The 21760-nt window shown below is 41.7% G+C and overlaps 1 protein-coding gene across 1 annotated transcript in view; it reads left to right on the forward strand.

Moving 5' to 3' along the window:
• Positions 1–7837: 7837 nt before the first annotated feature.
• LOC124116379 (macrophage mannose receptor 1-like) overlaps positions 7838–21760 on the forward strand; it is a 37850-nt gene continuing 23927 nt past the window's right edge. Inside the window, exons 1-2 of the mRNA XM_046477693.2 lie at positions 7838–8024; positions 13121–13286. Coding sequence (XP_046333649.2) covers positions 7961–8024; positions 13121–13286 — 230 coding nt within the window. The 5' untranslated portion in view covers positions 7838–7960. The remainder of the gene's footprint in view (positions 8025–13120; positions 13287–21760) is intronic.

A 21760-nucleotide genomic window follows, 5' to 3' on the forward strand; every position in this document is an offset into this window, starting at 1 on the left:
TAGTGACGTGCATGCACGTGTATGTGTGTGTGGCTGCTTGTACTAGACCGGACTGATGCCGATTTATAGTGCTAGCCCACTGAGATACCATGCCGCAGTTTCACATGAATACCCCACTCAGACACAGTATACTGACTCCGAGCCGACCAGTCCTTGCTTTAACCCCTTAATGCCGAGCGCCAGACAGGGTAACAACAAGTACCATCTTTTAACGTCTTTTGGTATGACGCGGCCGGGGATCGAACCCCGGACCTTCCGCTCTTCGGGCGGACGCTCTACCACTAGACCACGGAGGCGGTCTCATATACGAAGAGAATGTCCATCTGGAATGCTCTGCTGGTATTCAGACCTGTGTTCAAGGTGTATAGTTCTTTAGTCTTCATTGCCAGAATCCCCAAGCGGGAATCTTCTGTGTCCAATATCATTCAATATGTTTCTCTTCAGTTGGTCGAGTTCACTCTCAATAGATTTAGTGTTAGCTTTAAAGACGACATATTGAATCAAAACGTCTTAAAACAAGTTAAATAGTCAGACAAAATGTATGAATACACGCCCAAACCGTCATATGTTATTTCATTGTCATCTAATAAGAAGCAAATCACTGTCTTTATCCCACAACAGCGTGTATGTATATTTAAACACCCGGCTTTAGGCTGATGAAAATGTGTGACGTCGCAGTGAAGTGTGCGCGCCATTTTCTTTTGTTACAGAGCATTAATCTACATGACAAGAAGTGATTTGTGTCGAAGGCGTGAAACGGGTTATTGTGTTGCGTGTGGGGTTGTGCAAGTTCAAACAAACGTACTATAACAAGTGTTATGTCTTGAAATTTCCAAACGGAAAGACCGATTTAGCGAGGAATGTTTGGATTCAGCGAAACGGCGTCATTTTTGTGAAATATCAGGACATATTCTGTTTTTGTTGTGTGTCTATGTATATTATCAGTCAGTTCATTTGACCGTGGTTGGCATGGCTACGCTGTCTGGGGACAGATGCTTTCTGAGAGTCGAGCGATATTTGCAACAATGGCTAGACTCATTCACCTTCTCACAAACAAAAATTACACAACTTGTTGACGAAATTCAGTATCACCCATGTTAAGTTCATAGTCACCTCTAGGTATGCTGGGGGCGGTGGGGTAGCCTAGTAGTTAAAGCGTTCGCCTGTCACACCGAAGTCCCGGGTTCGATTCACCACATGGGTATGATGTGTGCAGCCAAGTTCTGGTTACCCCCGCCGTGATATTGCTGGAATAGAGATAACAGCAGCGTAAAACGATACTCCCTCACTCTAGGTATGCTGGGGGCGGTGTGGTAGCCTAGTGGTTAAAGCGTTTGCCTGTCACACCGAAGTCCCGGGTTCGATTCACCACATGGGTATGATGTGTGCAGCCAAGTTCTAGTTTCCCGCTCCGTGATATTGCTGGAATAGAGATAACAGCGGCGTAAAACATATTTATCATATAATGGGTAGGTTTCTCGGCAGGATAAAGCCAACGGATCAAAACGATATCCGTTGGGGTCATATGCGGATAGAGATGCAAAATTACTATAAAAGGTCAAGTAGGACTACTTTCAGCGTTTATAAACAAACATGGCGTCGCCCTTGTCATTCGGCGATCGAGTCAGAATTAACCATCGGGAATCGCGATAAACTACAGGGATAATTGCTAACATTATCAAAAGAACAGTCTAATATACTGGAAATCAGTGTCTAACTGTGACGTAGCTAAGGTATTTTACAAGTTTTTGCAACTTTGAAGATATAAATTTCGTAACAATTTTGCGAGGGCACTCGGCCAAGCCAAGCGGGATCAGTAACCATATCTGTGCTTGTAGACCTCTGCGGCTTGAAACCTTTTCCTTTGAAACCTGACTAGGGTTGGAGTAGCTTCCCTTTGACAAAGGGCAGATACTCTCGCGGACAGACCGATGGATTGCCGCGAAAGGCAATTAAAAACAACTGTTGTTTTGCGTATATGTTGTTTCGCCACTGTATAAGAAACAGATTTCAGTTGGATCTATATTGGCTACTGTCACTGTCCGACTGACACATCACTTACCATGTGACGTAATAAATATTAATGCGCGCATTCCAGGAGCGATTTTCAAGCACAGAATTAAAGAATGACATTATATGATAAAGAGGTTATCATGCTTGTGTGTTTGGGGATGGTAAATCTCCTGTATTAGGAATAAACACTATGTATTTTGCTCGCCAAGGCTGTTTATTCATAATGCAGGAAATTTAGCATCTCCAAACATCATTTGCGTGATAACTTCTCTGCATTCACTCAATCTGTGTGCTGGTATACCAGTAGCAGCAGCCCGACTCAATAGCAACAGTCTTCAAAATTTATGGCAGATGTCTTGACATCATTAAGGGTCTAAATGGGTCATACGAATTAGAATAGGTCTTCGTCAACCCAACCCTCCGTCATCCACTTCTCCGTCAACCCACCCCTCCGTCACCCAATCCTTCGTCAACCTAACCCCTCCGTCACCCATCCCTTCGTCAACCCACACTCGCCCCATCCCTCCTTCAACCCACCCCTCCGTCACCCATCCCTCCGTCAACCCACCCTCCGTCACCCATCCCTCCGTCAACCCACCCTCCGTCAATCCACCCCTCCGTCAACCCACTTCTTAGTCAACCCACCCGCCGTCAACCCATCCACCGTCAACCCACAGTCCGTCAACCCATCTCTCCGTCAACCCACCCTTCCGTCAAACCACCCCGCTGTCATCCAAAGTGAGTGAGTGAGTGGTGTCAGGATGAAGCAAGATATCAATATGTGAGAAAATGACCCTCACCCTACTTAAGTGCACCCAAGACCCTCCCCCACCAACAGTCAACCTCAACCCTTAACACCTTCAACCTCCAAACCCTCACTCAAGCAACAAATTTGTTCAACTGCTTCAAGCGTAATATCTCTACCAATCACTCTTTCCTTCCGAAACCATTCCTAAAACAACGACGGTAAACCCTTTATACACCTCAAGTGCACGGGCAGTCGTTCCAGAGTTACGTCCCTTTGCCTCGCAGGATGCGCTAATGTTATGTCAAAAAATAATTTCGCTTTAAGCTGTTTCGTTGAATCAGTATATCAACAAGGCGCCCACAATACGTCACTAAAATACAATATCGACCTAATCCAAGAACACAACATAGTTTCCAATGACTCACAAATATTTTGCGCTAACGATGCCATACCCTTCGATTAACATTACAGACGCAATAAAGATGAATCGTTGAAATCCTTCTGTAGATGGGGCATTGTCAGCGATCTGAAGCTCGTTTACAGTGTTTGGTCACTTTCTTCATGGCAAATAAGGTTATATTACACACACTGCATTTTAAGTAGGTGAGTCTAGTGTAAATAAACAAAACAATTGGTTTCCGTGACAACAAGATATACATTCTCAATTTTTGTAAATGTTTTATCATTGTGTATTTGGAAAACACTTGTTTCCGTTGAATAAGGCGTCAGCACCAGCTTGAACAAGCGTGCTGTTTGACTGCTATTTGAAGTGCATCGTTTGTCTAATGTTTAAAGTAATCTAAATCTATTTATGAAACACATGTTCCAACACCGACTGCTACCGGACTATGAATTGAAATAATAATTGTCGTGAACGACAGTTATTTCGCTCGACTCGTGAAGATCCGGTTTAGAACAGGTCTTCAGCAACCCATGCTTTCCGTAAAAGGTGACTATGCTTGTCGTGAGAGGCGACTAACAGGATCGGGTGGTCAGGCTCGCTGACTTGGTTGATGCATGTCATCGAATCCCAAATGCGTAGATCGATGCGTTTGATGTCAAACACTGGTTTGTGTGTGTGTGTGTGTGTGTGTGTGTGTGTGTGTGTGTCCGTGCGTGTGTGCGTGCAGGCGGGCGGGTGGGCGCGCGCTTGTACTGCGCCGGACTAATGGCGTGTTTGTAGTGCTAGCCCACTGAGATACCATGCCGCAGTTAAACATGAATACCCCACCCAGACACAGTATACTGACTCCGAGACGACCAGTTCTTGTTTAAGTCCCTTAATGCCGAGCGCCAGCCAGGGAAACAACAAGTACCATCTTTTAACGTCTTTTGGTACGACGCGGCCGGGGATCGAATCCCGGACCTTCCGCTCCTATGTCAGACGCTCCATCCACTTGACCACGGTCTGACATGGGACAAAACCCCGAATCAGAGCAGATCCAAGACATTTCCCACGAGCACAGGCACGGAACGTATCTGACCATGGGACACAAACCTTCACAGCATCAGACGACATGGCCGCTCGTGCTCCGCCCCAAAACCCCACCCCATACACGCACGCACACACATGCACACACACACGCACACACACACACGCACACACGCACACACACACACGCACAATACGATTACATATGTGCAGCTATTCATATTCTTGAAAATACAACAGGGAACATTATCGGTGTGCGTTTTTCTTTCCCTGTAGCTCCCATTGTGCATACACTGTTCTGCCTACTGAGTTCAACCCCTAACAAATAAAACAAGTACTCAGTCGCGCTCTTTCATGCATCCATTATTAGCTTCAGACATTATCCTGTTGTTTTAATACTGTGGGTAACTTGGGACTGTCGGCAGGTGTTCACCGACGTGATCTAAATTTCTAGGGTTAGGTTATGAAACAATTGAACTGTTCACAGATGAGAGTTTTTACCTTTATGCCATGTAGGTACTTGGGTCAAATTGGAAGGGTCCATAGCTTAAAGTTCAAGGGGTGAGTGAAAATAGGGATGGTGTTGTGCTCAACTGGATGCTCAACCTCCAGTCACAAGATGTGGTTCACGTCCATCAGCGACATGCCCACGGTGATACGCTGGTGTTTTGCCCTCCTCAGTTTCTGATCAACAACGGGGGGGGGGGCATGGTTTGATGTTCCCGGGAGCGGTGGACAACGAATCTATTTACCGCACGCCTAATTATATTGCAGGTATGTATTATCCATTACCGCTCTGGCCCGAATCCGTAAGAATACCACAGTTAGGCATTTATCCTCTTCGGGGTTTTACATTGTCAGGGAAAAATGGCAGACGACAGTAACAATCTTAGAGTTATTCCCCCTAGATCTATTTCATTCGGAAAATATCGTAAATATCCGGAGAATGGCATTATGATCACGAGATACAAAACTGCGGTTGGTATGATGCAAATCTAATGCCAACAGTTCGGCAATCGAGAGGTGAACATTAGGAAGGGGAACATTGGAAATAATAGAATGGGCCTCATCCGTCATTCACGTGCAAGGTATGACAAACGACAATATTGCTTTAACATAAGGAAATGGTAGGGTTTCCATAAATTCACTCGCTGACTTGGTTCATGCATGTCATCAATCCCAACTGCGTGGATCGATGCTCATGATTACAATCACTGGAATGTCTGGTCCAGACTCGATTGTTTACAGACCACCGTCATACAGCTGGAATATTGCTGAGTGCGGCGCTAAACAACAAACCAACCAACCATTAATTCACGTGCGGAGTCCGTGAATTATTAACGGTCTCATTTCATTGGAGGTTAAAAAAAGACACCTGTCTAAAAAATGTATTCACGGATGGTGAAATAACGAGACGGAGTTATACACAAATTTTATTGACGATAGGAGACACGTTATCTTGTATGTTTGGAAACGGTCAATTATCAGCGGCCATTATTCGTCAGACCGCTTCGTGGTCTTGTGGTAGAGCGTCCGCCTGAAGTGCAGAAGATCCGGGGTTTGATTCCCGGCCGCGTCATACCAAAATACGTTAAAAGATGGTACTTGTTCTTAACCTGTCTGGTGCTTGGCATAAGGGGCTAAAACAAGGACTGGTCGGCTCGGAGTCAGTATACTGTGTCTGAGTGGGGTATTCATGTTAAACTGCGGCATGGTATCTCAGTGGGCAAGCACCATAAATCGGCATCAGTCCGGACTAGTACAAGCAGCCACACACACACACACACGTACATGCACGTCGCTACATACGTGCAATAAGCTTTGACGCGACGTTAAACCCCATTTCCCCTCACCGTTACACATCAGAACACATACAAACGTACATAGACACACGCCATTTGTCACGTGTCACGTTAGTCTGTATGTTACATAACGGTAGATAATATCACACATCACGTTTCATACATACGTATATAGAGACATGCATACGTCATAAGCCACGTGTAGTCACATACTGATTTTAGGAAACTATTGTCCCGAGCGAAAACGAGGCTTATGCATGAATTCTTACATGAGTTTCGACACATCAGTGTTACACACATGCGAGTATAATTTCTTTATGACCCATTATTTCTTCATTCTTTTGAGCTCCCTTGAAAAATGCATTGATCACGACTGCCATCTTAGAAAACCAAAATGGTCGAATGACGTCAACAATCTTCAGCTATGCGACGTTTCTAGTGTGACATCATTCCGACCTTACGTCACAATAAGATTCGAAAACAATTGACGTTAACAATACAATGCGTGAGGTGATATTTGCACAAGTGCAAATACGATTTTTATGAACTCGGTTATTTCTAACCTTACAATAATAACCGGTATGTTTAATAACGGTAGATAATATCACACACCACGTTTCATACATACACACGCCATTAGTCACGTGACACGTCATGTTGTATGTACAATAACGGTAGTTAATATCACACGTAAGGACACCTACATATTTATATAGAGTCATACACACGAAATTTGACATTATTAAAAGAAAAATATAGTTAATGAATATTTTATTATCACATTTCTCGGTTTCAATTAGTTTGAAATGCAGAATGATATAGTTAACTAAACTAGCTTATGTTTATCATCAATATATTCCGCAGGGCTACACCTTGGCGTGTTTCTTTATTCAATAACATGAATACCTTAATATTATTTATATGTAATTTTACAGATTGATGCATATGAGTCCCTTCATGTGGACGAGGGGCGGTCGGGTAGCCTAGTGGTTAATGCGTTGGCTCGTCACGACGAAGATCCGGGTTCGATTCCCGACATGGGTACAATGTGTGAAGCCTATTTCTGGCGTCCCCCGCCGTGATATTGCTTAAAGCGGCGTAAAACCATACTCACTCACGTGGATAAGCGTCACGATCTTTCGTTCTATTTCAAAATTAGGTAATCTTTAATGGCGTCATAATGTCATGACGTCATTTTTGCAACTGATGAGGTAGCGCATGGTGCCTACAGTTAGCCTAGCCTTGGCGACCTTTGACCTCAGTACATTCATTGCAGCGTTAACATTCTGACAAATGTTTACCGAATTATTTTCTTTGCAAATCACTCTGATATAGATTGCTTTTCTGTGTGAGTGAAGCCGATCGATGGATCGATCTTAATATTGAAAAAGACGAATAATAGATTGTCTGTCAGCTTTAAATTTAGGGATAAATACATTGTCACTCACAAATTTGAATATCTTGCTCGACCTACATCAGATCTCAGAACATTGGATTCTCGGGAGGATAAAATCTGTGGATGATATGAGAGTCAGTCTTAATAAACACGCACACAAACACGTCATTCCATCTCTGATTAATACCAGTGGATTGAACGCATAGAGACAAAACAAACATAAACGTTCCATATAATCCCGACTTTCCCCCCAAAAAGTTGCGTCAACAATAGTATGAAATTAGCAAATTGATACATTGAACTACAAGCGGAGTTATTCCATGGAGCAATTCATCACAACACAATGTCCTTTCGCTACATATTGATGCGACCATATAACCTACCCGGTATAAATCGATGTAGTGATACATATTGTTTACGACACGTTGGTCTGCGCATGTCATTGAAGCGCTGGAGGAGCAAGTGTCTTGACAAACGCAGGCCAAGCAGCAGACTGTCGACAACGGCTGCAGGGTCAGCTTTTCTTGGAATTAGTTCTGCAAACCTGCGTGCCAGATTGAAAATCCAAAATGGATGTCAGTTTCTTCTACGGTACTGTGGCTTGTATGGTTCTGGCCTTGGTCTCGTGTGTTTGTAAGTAGATCTATTTCAGTATCCATGTGTGAATTATTAACTTTTTAAGAGATCCTGTTTTCGCTGTTACCTTGAGGGCAGAAAAACGAATGTACAGCCATGTTTTGATGGTGGTTAAGATAAAACGAACAAGAAATGGTTATTCGAGGATTATGTATTTGAAACGGGTATCATAGTTGTGTTTTGGACCTAAAATTTGCAGTGTTCCGGCGGCCGTTTTCATTCTTGTAACGTGTTGATAATGTGTGTAATTTTTGGGTCAACTCAATTTTCAAGTGTATACTTTTTTTTGTCCGTCAGTTTATTAGTTGATTGAAAGAAAAAAAAGATTGGATTCATGATTGAATGATTAAAGTGTAATATTTTCTGTTAAGTAAATGGCAATGTGTGAAGCCCATTTCTGGTGTCCCCCGCCGTGATATTGCTGGAATATTGCTAAAGGCGGCGTAAAACCATACTCACTCACTCACTCACTGTTAAGTAAATGGGGTATGTTTACCGTGTGGTAAATATTTACTTTATTTAAATGTTACAATTTGATGTGAAACGTGACTGTTAACTTATTCTATCATCACTGTGTGTGAAAGTATGTATATTAAAAAAAGAATTTTAACAGGTAAAACCGCTTAACATACAAGGAATATAAGAACGACGAACAAACGGAAGCTATATTCATCCATCACATACCCAAAGCGCCTTATCAAATACCGGTAATATAGACAAAACACCGTCATTATGTCACTGTGAGTTCGTATTTCTGTTAACCTATCGGAAACATCTTTAAATGTAAACACGTTATTTTCTGCAGATGGCCCCTAGATAGAATTATCCTCTGGTAACTATGGTTACACATCCATTTTATCAATATCTTTATCGTTCATGCTTGTCATTCATATACTCATCTGCCGGCTCGGTGTATACGCAAAGTCGAAGTATGTAACAAGTATATTGATTCCACGTGGAAAATAACCATGAAATCGTTGTGTATTTCTGACTATCAAAACACATTCCCCTTTTTTTTGTAAGAATCATTTTCACGAACCAACATGGGAATTGATTATTACAGATGTAAACAAGCATAGCAAGATCCGATTATATTTAATATGTTGATACACTACTGGAAACTGGAGTATTGAGTTTGTATTGAACGATTAAAATCAGAGCGGTAGGGGCAGGATACGCTCACCTTTTCGCAAACATTGGACAGAGATTCATAAACACATGAATACCATTATGAAGCGTACAATAGACTCTGTTCTAAGCAGCGATGAATATGGAAAAGTTTTTGTATTATTATGACTATTTTATAATTATTATGATGATGATGATGTTGTTGATGATGATGATGATGATGATGATGATGATGATGATGATGATGATGATGATTCGCCCTGATTACCATCTACATTTTCTAATCCTCATACCCTGTTTTTCCCAATTCTGTTAACTACCACCATCTGGAATGGTGTTGGTTTCCCTCCATTTCAAGCTGACACTGATATGTAGTTCAAGTGGCGTTAAATAATGGCCAGGTCACTCTTGTTCTCAATATTGCGTTATGATTGAGATTATTGAGAGAAAACACGTACAGAAAGTAATCATCTTCGATTGCTTCTTGGCGGATTTCTGAACTAAAGCTCATCTGGTATTTTCTACACCTCAACTGTTTTCCCTTGTCAAGGCATTACGTGGTGTCGTTACACGGAGATGTTATTTCAGAACATTGGAAGTGATATCACAGAGTCATCAGGACCCTGAACTTGAATAAATGTCACTTTGGAGGAGCAAGAATCGTAGGAACAAGTGTTATCGTGAATACACTCGAAAGGAGTTGCCATTAAGCATAGCGCCATTAAAGGAGAGTTTGTTTTCACTGTGCGGGTGTTTTGCTGGTTGTCAAGTCAACGGCTGATGCGAGTCTTCCTGCAAAGACATCAAAGAGCGATATACGTCTCTTGCTCAAAAGTTGTTTGATCAAGGTGACAACATTCAAGGCCTCAGTAAAGCTTTCAAAACGTTTTATTATAAACATGTGAGCATATTTACAAATTTGATGCATCAGTGACAAAAATTATGTCCGATGTACTTCCTATTTCCACTTGTCTCAGCGTTTTTTCGAATGAACAATTGACTTGCTCTTGCATGTGTTTGTGACAAGTGCCACCGATGGGGTAGGATACGCTCACCTTTTCGCGAAAATGGTTTTGATCACTATTCCATAGTTTTTCACATACGCAGGTTAATGATATAATTGGAATCGTACAATCGACTCAGAGTCTGCTTTCAGCCGAGATGTGTTATGATAATGGAAATGGTTTTGTCGCTTTTATTTAATGTTTCTTTTAATGTATAAATATTGCAATGGTAAAATATATGTTTGTCAATATACAATGTACCTTTATACAAAACTTTTAATGACGTCTTTTTATTCGTATTTTGGTCTCGACGCTACATGGCTGAAATTCTGCCGTTTACGTTTTCATTCAGTCATTCACTACCACGTTTTATTTTAATCCTGTTATTTGTTTATCCGGACGATTTCACCAGGAACCACACTACCCGGATTAATGGTATTGTCTGTAGAACGTACTTTCCGCCTCAACCACCGATACTGCTGTTTGCATTATGGCTCGCGTATACTGTCATATTCTACTGGGGATGTGAGTTATTGCAAACTCAATAACCGGATTATCAATACTGGATCCAATATAGTTGATTAGGGATTCAATATCCCACAAATGGCCTGTCGTACATTGACCTGTGTGAGATTCAAACGGTGAGAGAAAGTGAGTTGGCCAGGCCTTCTGCTGAGACTGAGACGTGATGGGTTTGTCAGATGTTGAGATTAATGCCCCCCAAAATGTCGAGTGTCGTTAACTATTGCAATACTAATGTAACCAATAATGACCCCATTGTGACAAGTCATCGACGCCTTCAAAAGTATTTTCAAACATAGAACAAGGCACAGTCACAACGGAGATGGGGTTACAATGTTCAGAGTTTTAAGATATGAAGTTTTTGAAAGGCGTTTAGAAATACATGATATACATGAGGAAGAGAATTCATCGGGTGAACGATATGAGTGTTGATTTGAAATTTTGAGATTCACTTTTTAGACAGAACGCGTTAGTCTGAGGTTTCAAATGGATACTTTCCAGGTTTCAAATCTCATACGTACAATGGGGTTTTATCACTACACACCCACCCACCCCCCCCCCCCCCCCCCCCCCCCCACACACACACACACACACACACTATCTCTCTCTCTCACACACACCCACAACCCCATACGAACACCCACATATACACACAAATACCCACATACCCCCCGACCCCCCTTCTCTCTCTCTCCCTCTCTCTCTCTCTCTCTCTTCCAGACATGTCCTTTCCACCTGTGTACTGGATTCCAAAGCTCCAAAATTCAATATTGCAGGGTCCAGCAAGTGTACTACTAATGCCATATCCAAGTGTAACCACAATCCCATAAAAGAAACACGTTCTTTACTTTCACAACAGTGAGTGAGTTAATATGGATCTTTGCCGCTTTCAGCAATATTCCAGCAATATCACGGCGGGGGACACCAGAAATGGGCTTCACACATTGTACCCATGTCGGGAATCGAACCCGAGTCTTCGGCGTGACGAGAGAACGCTTTAACCACTAGGCTACCCGACCGCCCCTACTGAACCAGAATTAACGGAGACCAGTGAAACCGCCTCATTGTTTTCATACTTAGTTCTAAGCATAAAGATTCGGAGTGACAAAACACTCCACAAAACTGTATGACAAGAGGGATGACTTCAACTTTCCAAACATCAACTTTCCCTTCATGTCGAGCAATATTCCTCCCGCTCCGGCCCTTGGCGTCCACGTTTCACAACTTTGAGGGTTCAATTCCACATGCTTTTTCTACGAAGCTTTGAAGGCGTGTCATACAGCTCTTGCTTGGTCAGCGTTATGGCATTCAGTATTGTCTCAGTGAAGTGAGCAAATAGGACGGGAACCACCGGTAGAGCATGATGCGCTGACCTTTTCGCGAACACCTGGCATCATCACAATTTCAAAGTGATTCACAAACAAAGGAGACAAACCCTTTCAATAATCATATGGAATCTCTAAAAGTAAAATCCATTGTCTGATTCCGACTACGACAAAAGCATGACTTTGTGTTTATATGACACACATACTTCTGGTGCGGTCGAAATCGGGTTTTGTCGCTTATATTTATCGGATATAGGTTTCAGCCCTTTGTTTCAGCACACTGGTTCCGTCTCCTTGCAATGTTTTCTTTTTAAATTTGCGGAAGATTCACATTCACTAAACTTTGGAAATAACCCTGTAATAATAATAATAATAAAAATAATAATAATAAATTAAATAATAATAGTAACAACAATGATGATGATGATCATCATTATTATTATTTTTATTTTTATTATTACAGGGTTATTTCCAAAGTTTAGTGAATGTGAATCTTCCGATGATCATCATCATTATTATTATTATTATTATTATTACTATTATTATTATAAAAATAAATATAAAAATGAATAATAAATAATATAAAAATGGTCATTATGACACTATAGAATTATTTCAATAATTGTACAGAAAATACTGATTAACAACATTAATTTGTCCTGACAATACTCGGAAAAGTATTTGGTTCAGTTTAAAAAAAAATATAATATGGTTGCAGGACATGGTGCATATCCTTTAAATGCATTGTGGAAAAGACGACGACTCTTTCCAGAGAAACGTGTAGTTAGTGTCTGTTGTGTTTTGCTGCTCGTCTGCTTTTGTTTGAGACGAACACGACTTTAAGCTACACTTGAGTTCTTAAACAGGCACATATCGTGTACAGCGTGGAGACTGACTTCTCACTTGGGCGCGGTTCGAACATGATTGAAGTTAAAAAATTGGGATTCACTTCCGGTAACTAATCCGAATACAGAATATATTTAATTATTCTACGGCTCCCTAAAAAAATATTTAAGGTCGGCACCTAACGAGTGAGTGAGTGAGTGAGTGAGTGAGTGATGTGTTATGTCCGACATTAAACCTGACATCATTCACTTCCTGAACTCCCTTTCAGGCGGTGAAGTTGACTACATGATGGGGCCAATGAACGCGTCATGGACGGAGGCGAAAGACTACTGCACGGCGAGGGGAGGCCTCATGTACATGCAGACAGAGGTCGGACAGTGGGACGACCTCAACAGAAGCCTAGAAAAACAGAATCTGGCACTTAAAAATGACAGGTAGGTGATATGATCCTGTGTGCATCTCAGCAAATTCACTTTTAAGAGTTGCGTGGATTACTCATACCAAGAGGGCACTTGTGGCACATCGTCTTGGGCGCCGCGATTCGCTGTGCAGAGTTGTGTCCCTTGGGCACGTCAGAAACCTTTGATCGTGGGTTCGAATCCCGGTTCACTTAGTTTATGTTTCTAGGTCGACACCATACCCGTGCTCGTGGGTTTCACCGAAGTGGAAAACGTCTGAGACCTGCATCACATCGGGCTTTCCTCCCACATTAAGCTGACACGCCGTGATATAACTCGGATACACGGCGTTAAACCCAACTCACTCACTCACTCACTCACTCATTAGAGGTAGTTTAAACAGCGCACTGATCACAATACGCACCACAAAAAGCATCCTCGTCCAGTGTATTATATTTCTATTCTATTGCGATACGCTGCACCTTGAACGTCTTGAACTTTGTTCGAAAGAGCTGCAACCTAAAATGAAAGGGCTGCCAACCAAAAAGAAAGGGCTGCATCCCAAAAGACACAATGCAGCGTCCGGGGATCCCGGCAATTCATCCCAGTATGAGACTCTTGATAATCGGGCTTGCGCAAAGTACTTGATCTACACATTGATAAACGTTCGTTGCCACAAAGGACATCAAACACCGTCTCAACGGGAATCTGATCCTCCGCAAACATGACAGTCGCCTTTCACGGCAAGCATGGGTTGCTGAAGACCTATTCTACCCCGGGTCTTCACGGGTCTTTTACGCCCAATCGGCGGATAGTCGGGCGTAAACGTTAAATATTTACACAGTATACCAATGTGAGGAATCGAACCCGGGATTTTGAATTGACAGGCGAACGCCTTAACCACAATGTGGGTTGTTATGTATACTATGTATAACCCGCATTTTGTATAACAACCACATCAATACTGGGTAATGTCATGAACAGTAATCTTTCTTGACAGATTTCCTCAGTAGCCTTTTGTAATTCATAAATTAATTAATTTTACAGTGTATCTAGGCAGTAATATTGCGCTCGCTTAGAACATGTAATTAATGCAGCCTTCAGTTTGGTCTTGACATCTTGAGTTAGTGAGTATGGTTTTGCGCCGCTTTTAGCAACATTCCAGCAATATCACGGCGGGGGACACCGGAAATTGGCTTCACACATTGTACCCATGTTGGGAATCGAACTCAGGTCTTTGGCGTGACGAGCGAACGCTTTAACCACCTGGCTACCCATTTCTGGTGTCCCCCGCCGTGATATTGCTGGAATACTGCTTAAAGCGGCGAAAAAACATACTCACTCACTAATGCCTGGGTGAAACTAAGCCATTGTTTCTATGTAGTTGCAGTAATCACTGATAAAGTCTGTGAACTAAGAAAATATCCAGTGTTATGACTTTAAATGATTTTCAATTTATATTGTCAACACAGTATAGTTACTAATCTTACAAATACATATATTTAATCATGTGTCAAAAAAATAGAAAATGTGCACCCAACACACAGCAGCTGCTCCATTGAACACAACAGCGGAAAGCTTCTCCAGTTCCATAAAGCATCATCGCAAAAAACTTTCAAAATTGATCGATGAAGATGAATTGTTCATCGAGTTGAGATCACAATGGCAGATGTTGCACCGGTTGGCCTAGGAAGACGACCAGTACCCGAGGCACGAAAATTCCTGAGGGTGTATTTATTGCTTGGTCTATTGCTAGTCTTCAGTAACTAGTTTGTCAATATCTTTCGCCTTGTTGGAAATATTCGCAAATATATATGTATACATCAGTCACACATCATCATATCACATATCATTGTGAGGTATGGTAAGATGGATACCCTGCAGCTGAGGGATGTGCGTAAAGGGTCATTCACATGGCACAACTAGTTGGTACAACTTGTTGTATGCGATTAGTTGTACCGTGTAAATGGCCATTAAGTCGGATAAGGTTTTCGCTCGTCTCAAGTTCCGTTTGCGAATCCAAATATGGGTAAAATGAAGCATATGTTTGGGTTCATTTTTGGGACGTTGGTAAAACGGCGTAACACTATATTCACTCAGCGTCACCCTGAAGACTGGCTTCGATTCCCATCTTGAGTACAATATGTGAGTCCATTTCTGTTCTTCTCTCGCCTTGATATTGCTGGAAAATCCTAAAGACGGAATAAAACCATACTCAGTCACTCACTCATTCTGAATGCGACAGGAGCCCTGTGATGTCGGTGATGAAACAGGACAAGAACTGTGATGAGTGTTCTTGTATGTTTGAACAACTGCTCACGCTTCTTGGGTAACATTGTACATTGACCAAACTGTCCACTCTGCCTTCTTTCAATACGTGAAGCTCCGAGGTAGAATAGGTCTTCAGCAACCCTTGCTTGCCGTAAAAGGCGACTGTGGCCTCTGTAAAGCTTTCAAAACGTTTAACGTTAGACAGGTGGAGGGCATTTAAAAGTTTGACGCATCACTTACAAAAAATGATGTCAGGTGCAAAGTTTTGACCATTTGTTCCCGTGGTTTTCAGTGAACAACTGACTTGCCTTTGCATGTGTTTGCGACGGGTGCCGACTGTGGGACAGGATACGCTCACCCTTCTGTGAACTCCTGGTATCATCACTATTTGATAGTAATTCATAAACACATGCTCGTGATATATAAGGAATCGTACAATGGACTCCGTTTTATAGTTTTCTTATGACTATGGACCCGTGAAGTTCCGGGGTAGAATAGGTCTTCGGCAACCCATGCTTGCCGTAAAAAGACGACTGTGCTTGTCGTAATAGGCGACTTACGGGATCGGGTAGTCAGGCTCGCTGACTTGGTTGATGCATGTCATCGTGTACCGATTACATGGATCGATGCTCATGGTGTCAATCACAGGATTGTGTCGTCCAGACTCGATCATTGTTCAGACCGCCGTTTAAAGCTGGAATATTGCTGAGTGCGGCGTTAAACAACAAACAAACAATACACACAGCCCTCCATTGCGCAATGAAAGTGTATCCTGTAAGTATGCACCGACCTGACCTTCACATCAATGGCGGCGTCCAAAATGACATAAAATTAGCCAAACTGTTTGTTCCATTTCAGTGAGACAAAATAAGATAATATTAACAATAGCTTTCAGACTTCTGTGTATTCACAAAATCACAATAACATTCACCTTTTTCATAACTGGATCAAACCGTAAAATGGCTACTCTGATGGATAAATTACATACCAATGTCCAGTTTTCAGCGGATATCAGGGGCGGTAGCCTAGCGGTTGAAGCGTTCGCTCGTCACGCCGAAGACCCGGGTTCGATTCCGAACAATGTACAATGGGTGAAGCCTATTGTACTTGTAGTAGGTTCCAGAGGACAATTATCCTGAAGGCACAGAGGCAATCAGCACAAAGGGAAAAAAGAGACACTTTTAAAACAAAGGCACATGAAAGCCACAAAAAAACTTTCCACAATCATTAGACATTTCTGTACGTTTGTACCAATGTACGATTCCGATGAGATCATAAGCAAATAGTGATGACAGGTGTTCGCGAAAAAGGGGGCGTATCCTGCTCCACCGGTGGCACCTTTACAAACACATGCAAAGACAAGTCAAGTGTTCGTGAAAAACTCATATGGTACAAGTCAAAATAAGGAACTGCATCAGACATCATTTTTGCCATCAATACGTTAAATATGTAGTGTTGTTGCCCTCTTCAAACAACTTTTGAGCAAGAGTCGAACAACACTCTATAAAATCTTAACAGTAAAATTATGGTCGATTAGACCTTGTGAATGTGAAATATAGACACCAATGGTTGGAGCTGCTGGAATATTCTCGACATAAAAATGACTTTTGCCATCTCCCTTGTGGGTATTTATTTTTTGTCGCTCTGCTTCTTTACACACAGACCTAAATATGAAACAGATGAGGCGGTTTCTCTTGTCACTCGTTTTTCTGGTTCAGATAGGTAAACGATTACCGAGATCCTATCTGACTAAACCAGGAGTGAGTGAGTGAGTGAGTTGGGTTTAACGCCGCTTTTGACAGTATTCCAGTTATATCACGGCGTGTCAGCTTAATGTGGGAGGAAAGCCCGAAGTGATGCAGGTCTCAGACGTTTACCACTTCGGTGAAACCCACGAGCACGGGTATGGTGCTGACAAACCTAGAAACATAATCGGGGCGAACCGGGATTCGAACCCACAATCATAGGTTTCTGGCGTACCCAAGGGACGCAACTCTGCACAGCGAATCGCGGTGCCTTAGACGACTGGGCCACCCGTGCCCCCGACTAATCCAGGAAAAGAGGTAACGAGTTAATGTAAATCAGTGGAAGGGATTTGACTATTTGACCATCATTGAACGATATCAGATCATTGATATTCCTCAAACTTCAGTTACCGTTCTAGACATCAGACAAAGACTCCAGACACCACCATGACTAAAACAAAACGACGACAACCGACTCAAATGGGACAAAACATACCGGAGACGCAATTGTCACGAATACGAACCAATGACTTTAAAATGCTTTAACCACTAGGCTGGCAATGTGTCCAGGCTTGGTGCTGCAGGTATAGGTATAGCGACAAGTTTGTATATCTTCTTAATGTTTGTTGTTTAAGGCCGCACTTAGCAATATTCAAGCTATATGACGGCGGTCTGTAAATAATCGAGTCTGGACCAGACAACCCAGTGATTGACATTATGAGCATCGATCCATGCAGTTGGGATCGATGACATGCATCAACCAAATCAGCGAGCCTGGCCACCCGATCCCGTTAGTCGCCTCTTACGACAAGCATAGTCGCCTTTTACGGCAAGCATGGGTTGCTGAAGACCTATTCTACCCCGGATCTTCACGGGTCGCATGTATATCTATTGTTTAAGGTACAATCAACACTTTTCCATCTATATGATGTTTGCCCGTAAATATTAGGGTAATATGCTGATTAAAATTAGATGTGTAAAGAGCCAGCCTTCTTCCTTCGAAATGTTTATTTTCCACATTTTTTATCAAGACATATCGACCAAGCTGTAGAATTGTATACACAATATTTTCTTTGAATTAGTTAAATCCCCCAAGATACACACGCTTCAGTGTGTTGATGCCCTGGATTGCTTCTGTTATCTGTGTTCCCATTGTTCTGTCCTGCTTGTGGAGTTATATCTGGGCCGGAAGACATCGAGAACAATAAAGTAATTTCCCTTCGCTTCGGACACAATGCATCCATTGAAGCTTGGACATGGAATATTTATGAACGATTAAAGAAAATGATGAATATATTGACATATGTCTTCAGCCCTCGTCTGGGGAATGGAACATGGGACCCCGTGATTCGCCGAGTGATCAAAGAAGTCTGACACACGCGTCACACAACTGTCACACTGGCTTCAGCTGGTTGGCTTGTGCAATAGGATTTGTATTTTTTGGAGACATTTGTGCTTGTCAGATTTCCTTTTTCCTCACAAAATCTTTCGCCGCTCAACGGCTCTCCGGGTGTACCGTTAATTTTAACTTTTACGTGGTCAGAGGTGACGTAGGGCCGAAGTGTTAGACATACGGACACTGAAACAAATATATGCAACACAGCCCTTGCAAGTCTATAATATTTGGCAAGTCTACATTACTGCAGTTGCTGTAAATGAAGAAAGTCTCCTTTCTATTATATTCAGTTTGTTTCTGCAAAACGTGTTCATTTCAGAGACTAAATGTTAGGTGAGGTGAAATTGGGTTTAACGTCGCGTCAGAGATGATTGCACTTATATAGCGACGTGCATGCACGTGTGTGTGTGTGTGTGTGTGTGTGTGTGTGTGTGTGTGTGTGTGTGTGTGTGTGTGTGTGTGTGTGTGTGTGTATGTGTGTGTGTCTGCTTGTACTAGTCCGGAGTGTTGACGATTTATAGTGCTAGCTCATTGAAATACCATGCCGCAGTTTTACATGAATACCCCACTCAGACACAGTATGCTGACTCCGAGCCGAGCAGTCCTTGTTTTAGCCCCTTTATGCCAAGCGCCAGACAGGGAAACAACAAGTACCGTGTTTTAATGTCTTTTGGTGAGACGCGGCCGGGGATCGAACCCCGGACAGCCCGCTTTCCGGACGAACGCTCTGCCACTAGACCACGGAGGCGGTCTAATCGTTAGTCTATAGCAGTATTTGTGTCGCATGACGTAACAGTTAGTGGCAATAGGGGGAGAAAATACGTCAAGGAAGTCATGTGTGTGTGTGTTTGTGTGTGTGTGTGTGTGTGTGTGTGTGTGTGTGTGTGTGTGTGAGAGAGAGAGAGAGAGAGAGAGAGAGAGAGAGAGAAATGCATTTATTATATAAACGGGGGACGGGTGGTGGTATGAAACTGTACCTCTCAGTTGATTTTATCTTGTGTTTGAAATTCAAAAGAAAATATCTAAAGTTGTGGACATTCTTTAAAACAATTAACTGTTTTGCCTTGATCTAAACCCAGACGTGCTCTGAAAGTTACAAAACGAAACGTCTTCGACCTATTGTTTTCAGCAGCATAGCAAATGTCAGAAGGTGCGGGATGTTTGCTGAAAAACACAATATCCCGTAATCACTTCAAGTAGCAAAATATGGAATGGTAAATAATAAATCGATATCAACCGCTGAGTTTTTATTTTACTTAAATCTTACGCATAAAATCGATATTTGTTTGTTCTTTCTGAACAGAAAGTCAATACCACGTCTCTGGAATTGAAAACTAATTATAACATATAGTTTCATAATTTTATTGGGGCCCAGCAGAGGTTCGTGTGTGTGCATTAGTCGTGCTGACAATAGCATATGGTATGCAAATTCTGTCAATTACCGGTGATTGACGAGGTAACTGTCGTCAGATATTCTAACAAAACGGAAGTAGTAAATCGGTATGGCAATGTGCGAATATGCTCAGCAAGCAAACATGTACATTACGCATGAGCGCATTGCCAGTTGAGGTAGACATTATTCTTAATATATGATCGTTCTGAAACTCTCAAAGCCTTTTTAACAAAAACTTAATTCAAACGACAGAACGTATTACGGGCACGGAATTAAAAATACGTATTTATAAAATAGTTGTTCAATAGTTACATTTGAACAGAGAGACACAAAAGTCCATGGTGATCCCTTCCTTCAAGATCCATGGTTAACAGTTATTTGAATTATGTTATACCCTTTGTTATAAGTCAAGTGCTATCCGACTGAAAATACCATACTTTTCTAAGTACATGTTATACTCTGTATTCAAGGTCCAAGTTGTACCCATTATCCAGGTTCATGTTATACCCTTAATTCAAGGTCAATGTTATACCCTGTATTCAAGGTCCATGTTATACCCTAATTCAAGGTCCATGTTATACCCTGTATTCAAGGTCCATGTTATACCCTTAATTCAATGTCCATGTTATACCCTGTATTCAAGGTCCATGTTTTACCCTTATAATTAATTCAAGGTCATGTTATACCCTTAATTCAAGGTCCATGTTATACCCTTTATTCAAGGTCATGTTATACCCTGTATTCAAGGTCCATGTTATACCCTTTATTCAAGGTCATGTTATACCCTTAATTCCAGGTTCCTGTTATACGCTTTATTCAAGGTCAATGTGATAGCCTTTATTAAAGGTCCATGTTATACCCTGTATATAAGGTCCATGTTATACCCAGTATTCAAGGTCCATGTTATATCCTTAATTCCAGGTTCATGTTTTACCCTTTTTTTCCAGGTTCATGTTATACCCTTTATTCAAGGTCCATGTTATATCCTATATTCAAGGTCCATGTTATAGCCTTGATTCCAGGTTCATGTTATACCCTTTATTCAAGGTCCATAATATACCCCCAATTCCAGGTTCATGTTATAGCCTTTATTCAATGCCCATGTTATATCCTTTATTCAAGGTCCATGTTATATATAGCCTTAATTCCAGGTTCATGTTATACCCTTTATTCAAGGTCCATATTACACCCTTAATTCCAGGTTCATGTTATACCCTTTATTCAAAGTACATCGGATGTTATACCCTGTATTCAGGGTCCATGTTATACCCTTAATGCAAGGTGCAAGTTATACCCTATATTCAAGGTCCATGTTATACCGTGTATTCAAAGTCCATGTTATATCCTTAATTCCAGGTTCATGATATACCCTATATTCAAGGTCCATGTTATACCGTGTATTCAAAGTCAATGTTATATCCTAAAGTCCAGGTTCATGTTTTACCCTTTATTCCAGGTTCATGTTATACCCTTTATTCAAGGTCATGTTATACCCTGTATTCAAGGTCCATGTTATACCCTTTATTCAAGGTCATGTTATACCCTTAATTCCAGGTTCCTGTTATACGCTTTATTCAAGGTCAATGTGATAGCCTTTATTAAAGGTCCATGTTATACCCTGTATATAAGGTCCATGTTATACCCTGTATTCAAGGTCCATGTTATATCCTTAATTCCAGGTTCATGTTTTACCCTTTTTTTCCAG

Source organism: Haliotis rufescens, unplaced genomic scaffold, assembly GCF_023055435.1.
Source record: "Haliotis rufescens isolate VD_foot unplaced genomic scaffold, xgHalRufe1.0.p SCAF_13, whole genome shotgun sequence".
Lineage (NCBI taxonomy): Eukaryota > Metazoa > Mollusca > Gastropoda > Lepetellida > Haliotidae > Haliotis > Haliotis rufescens.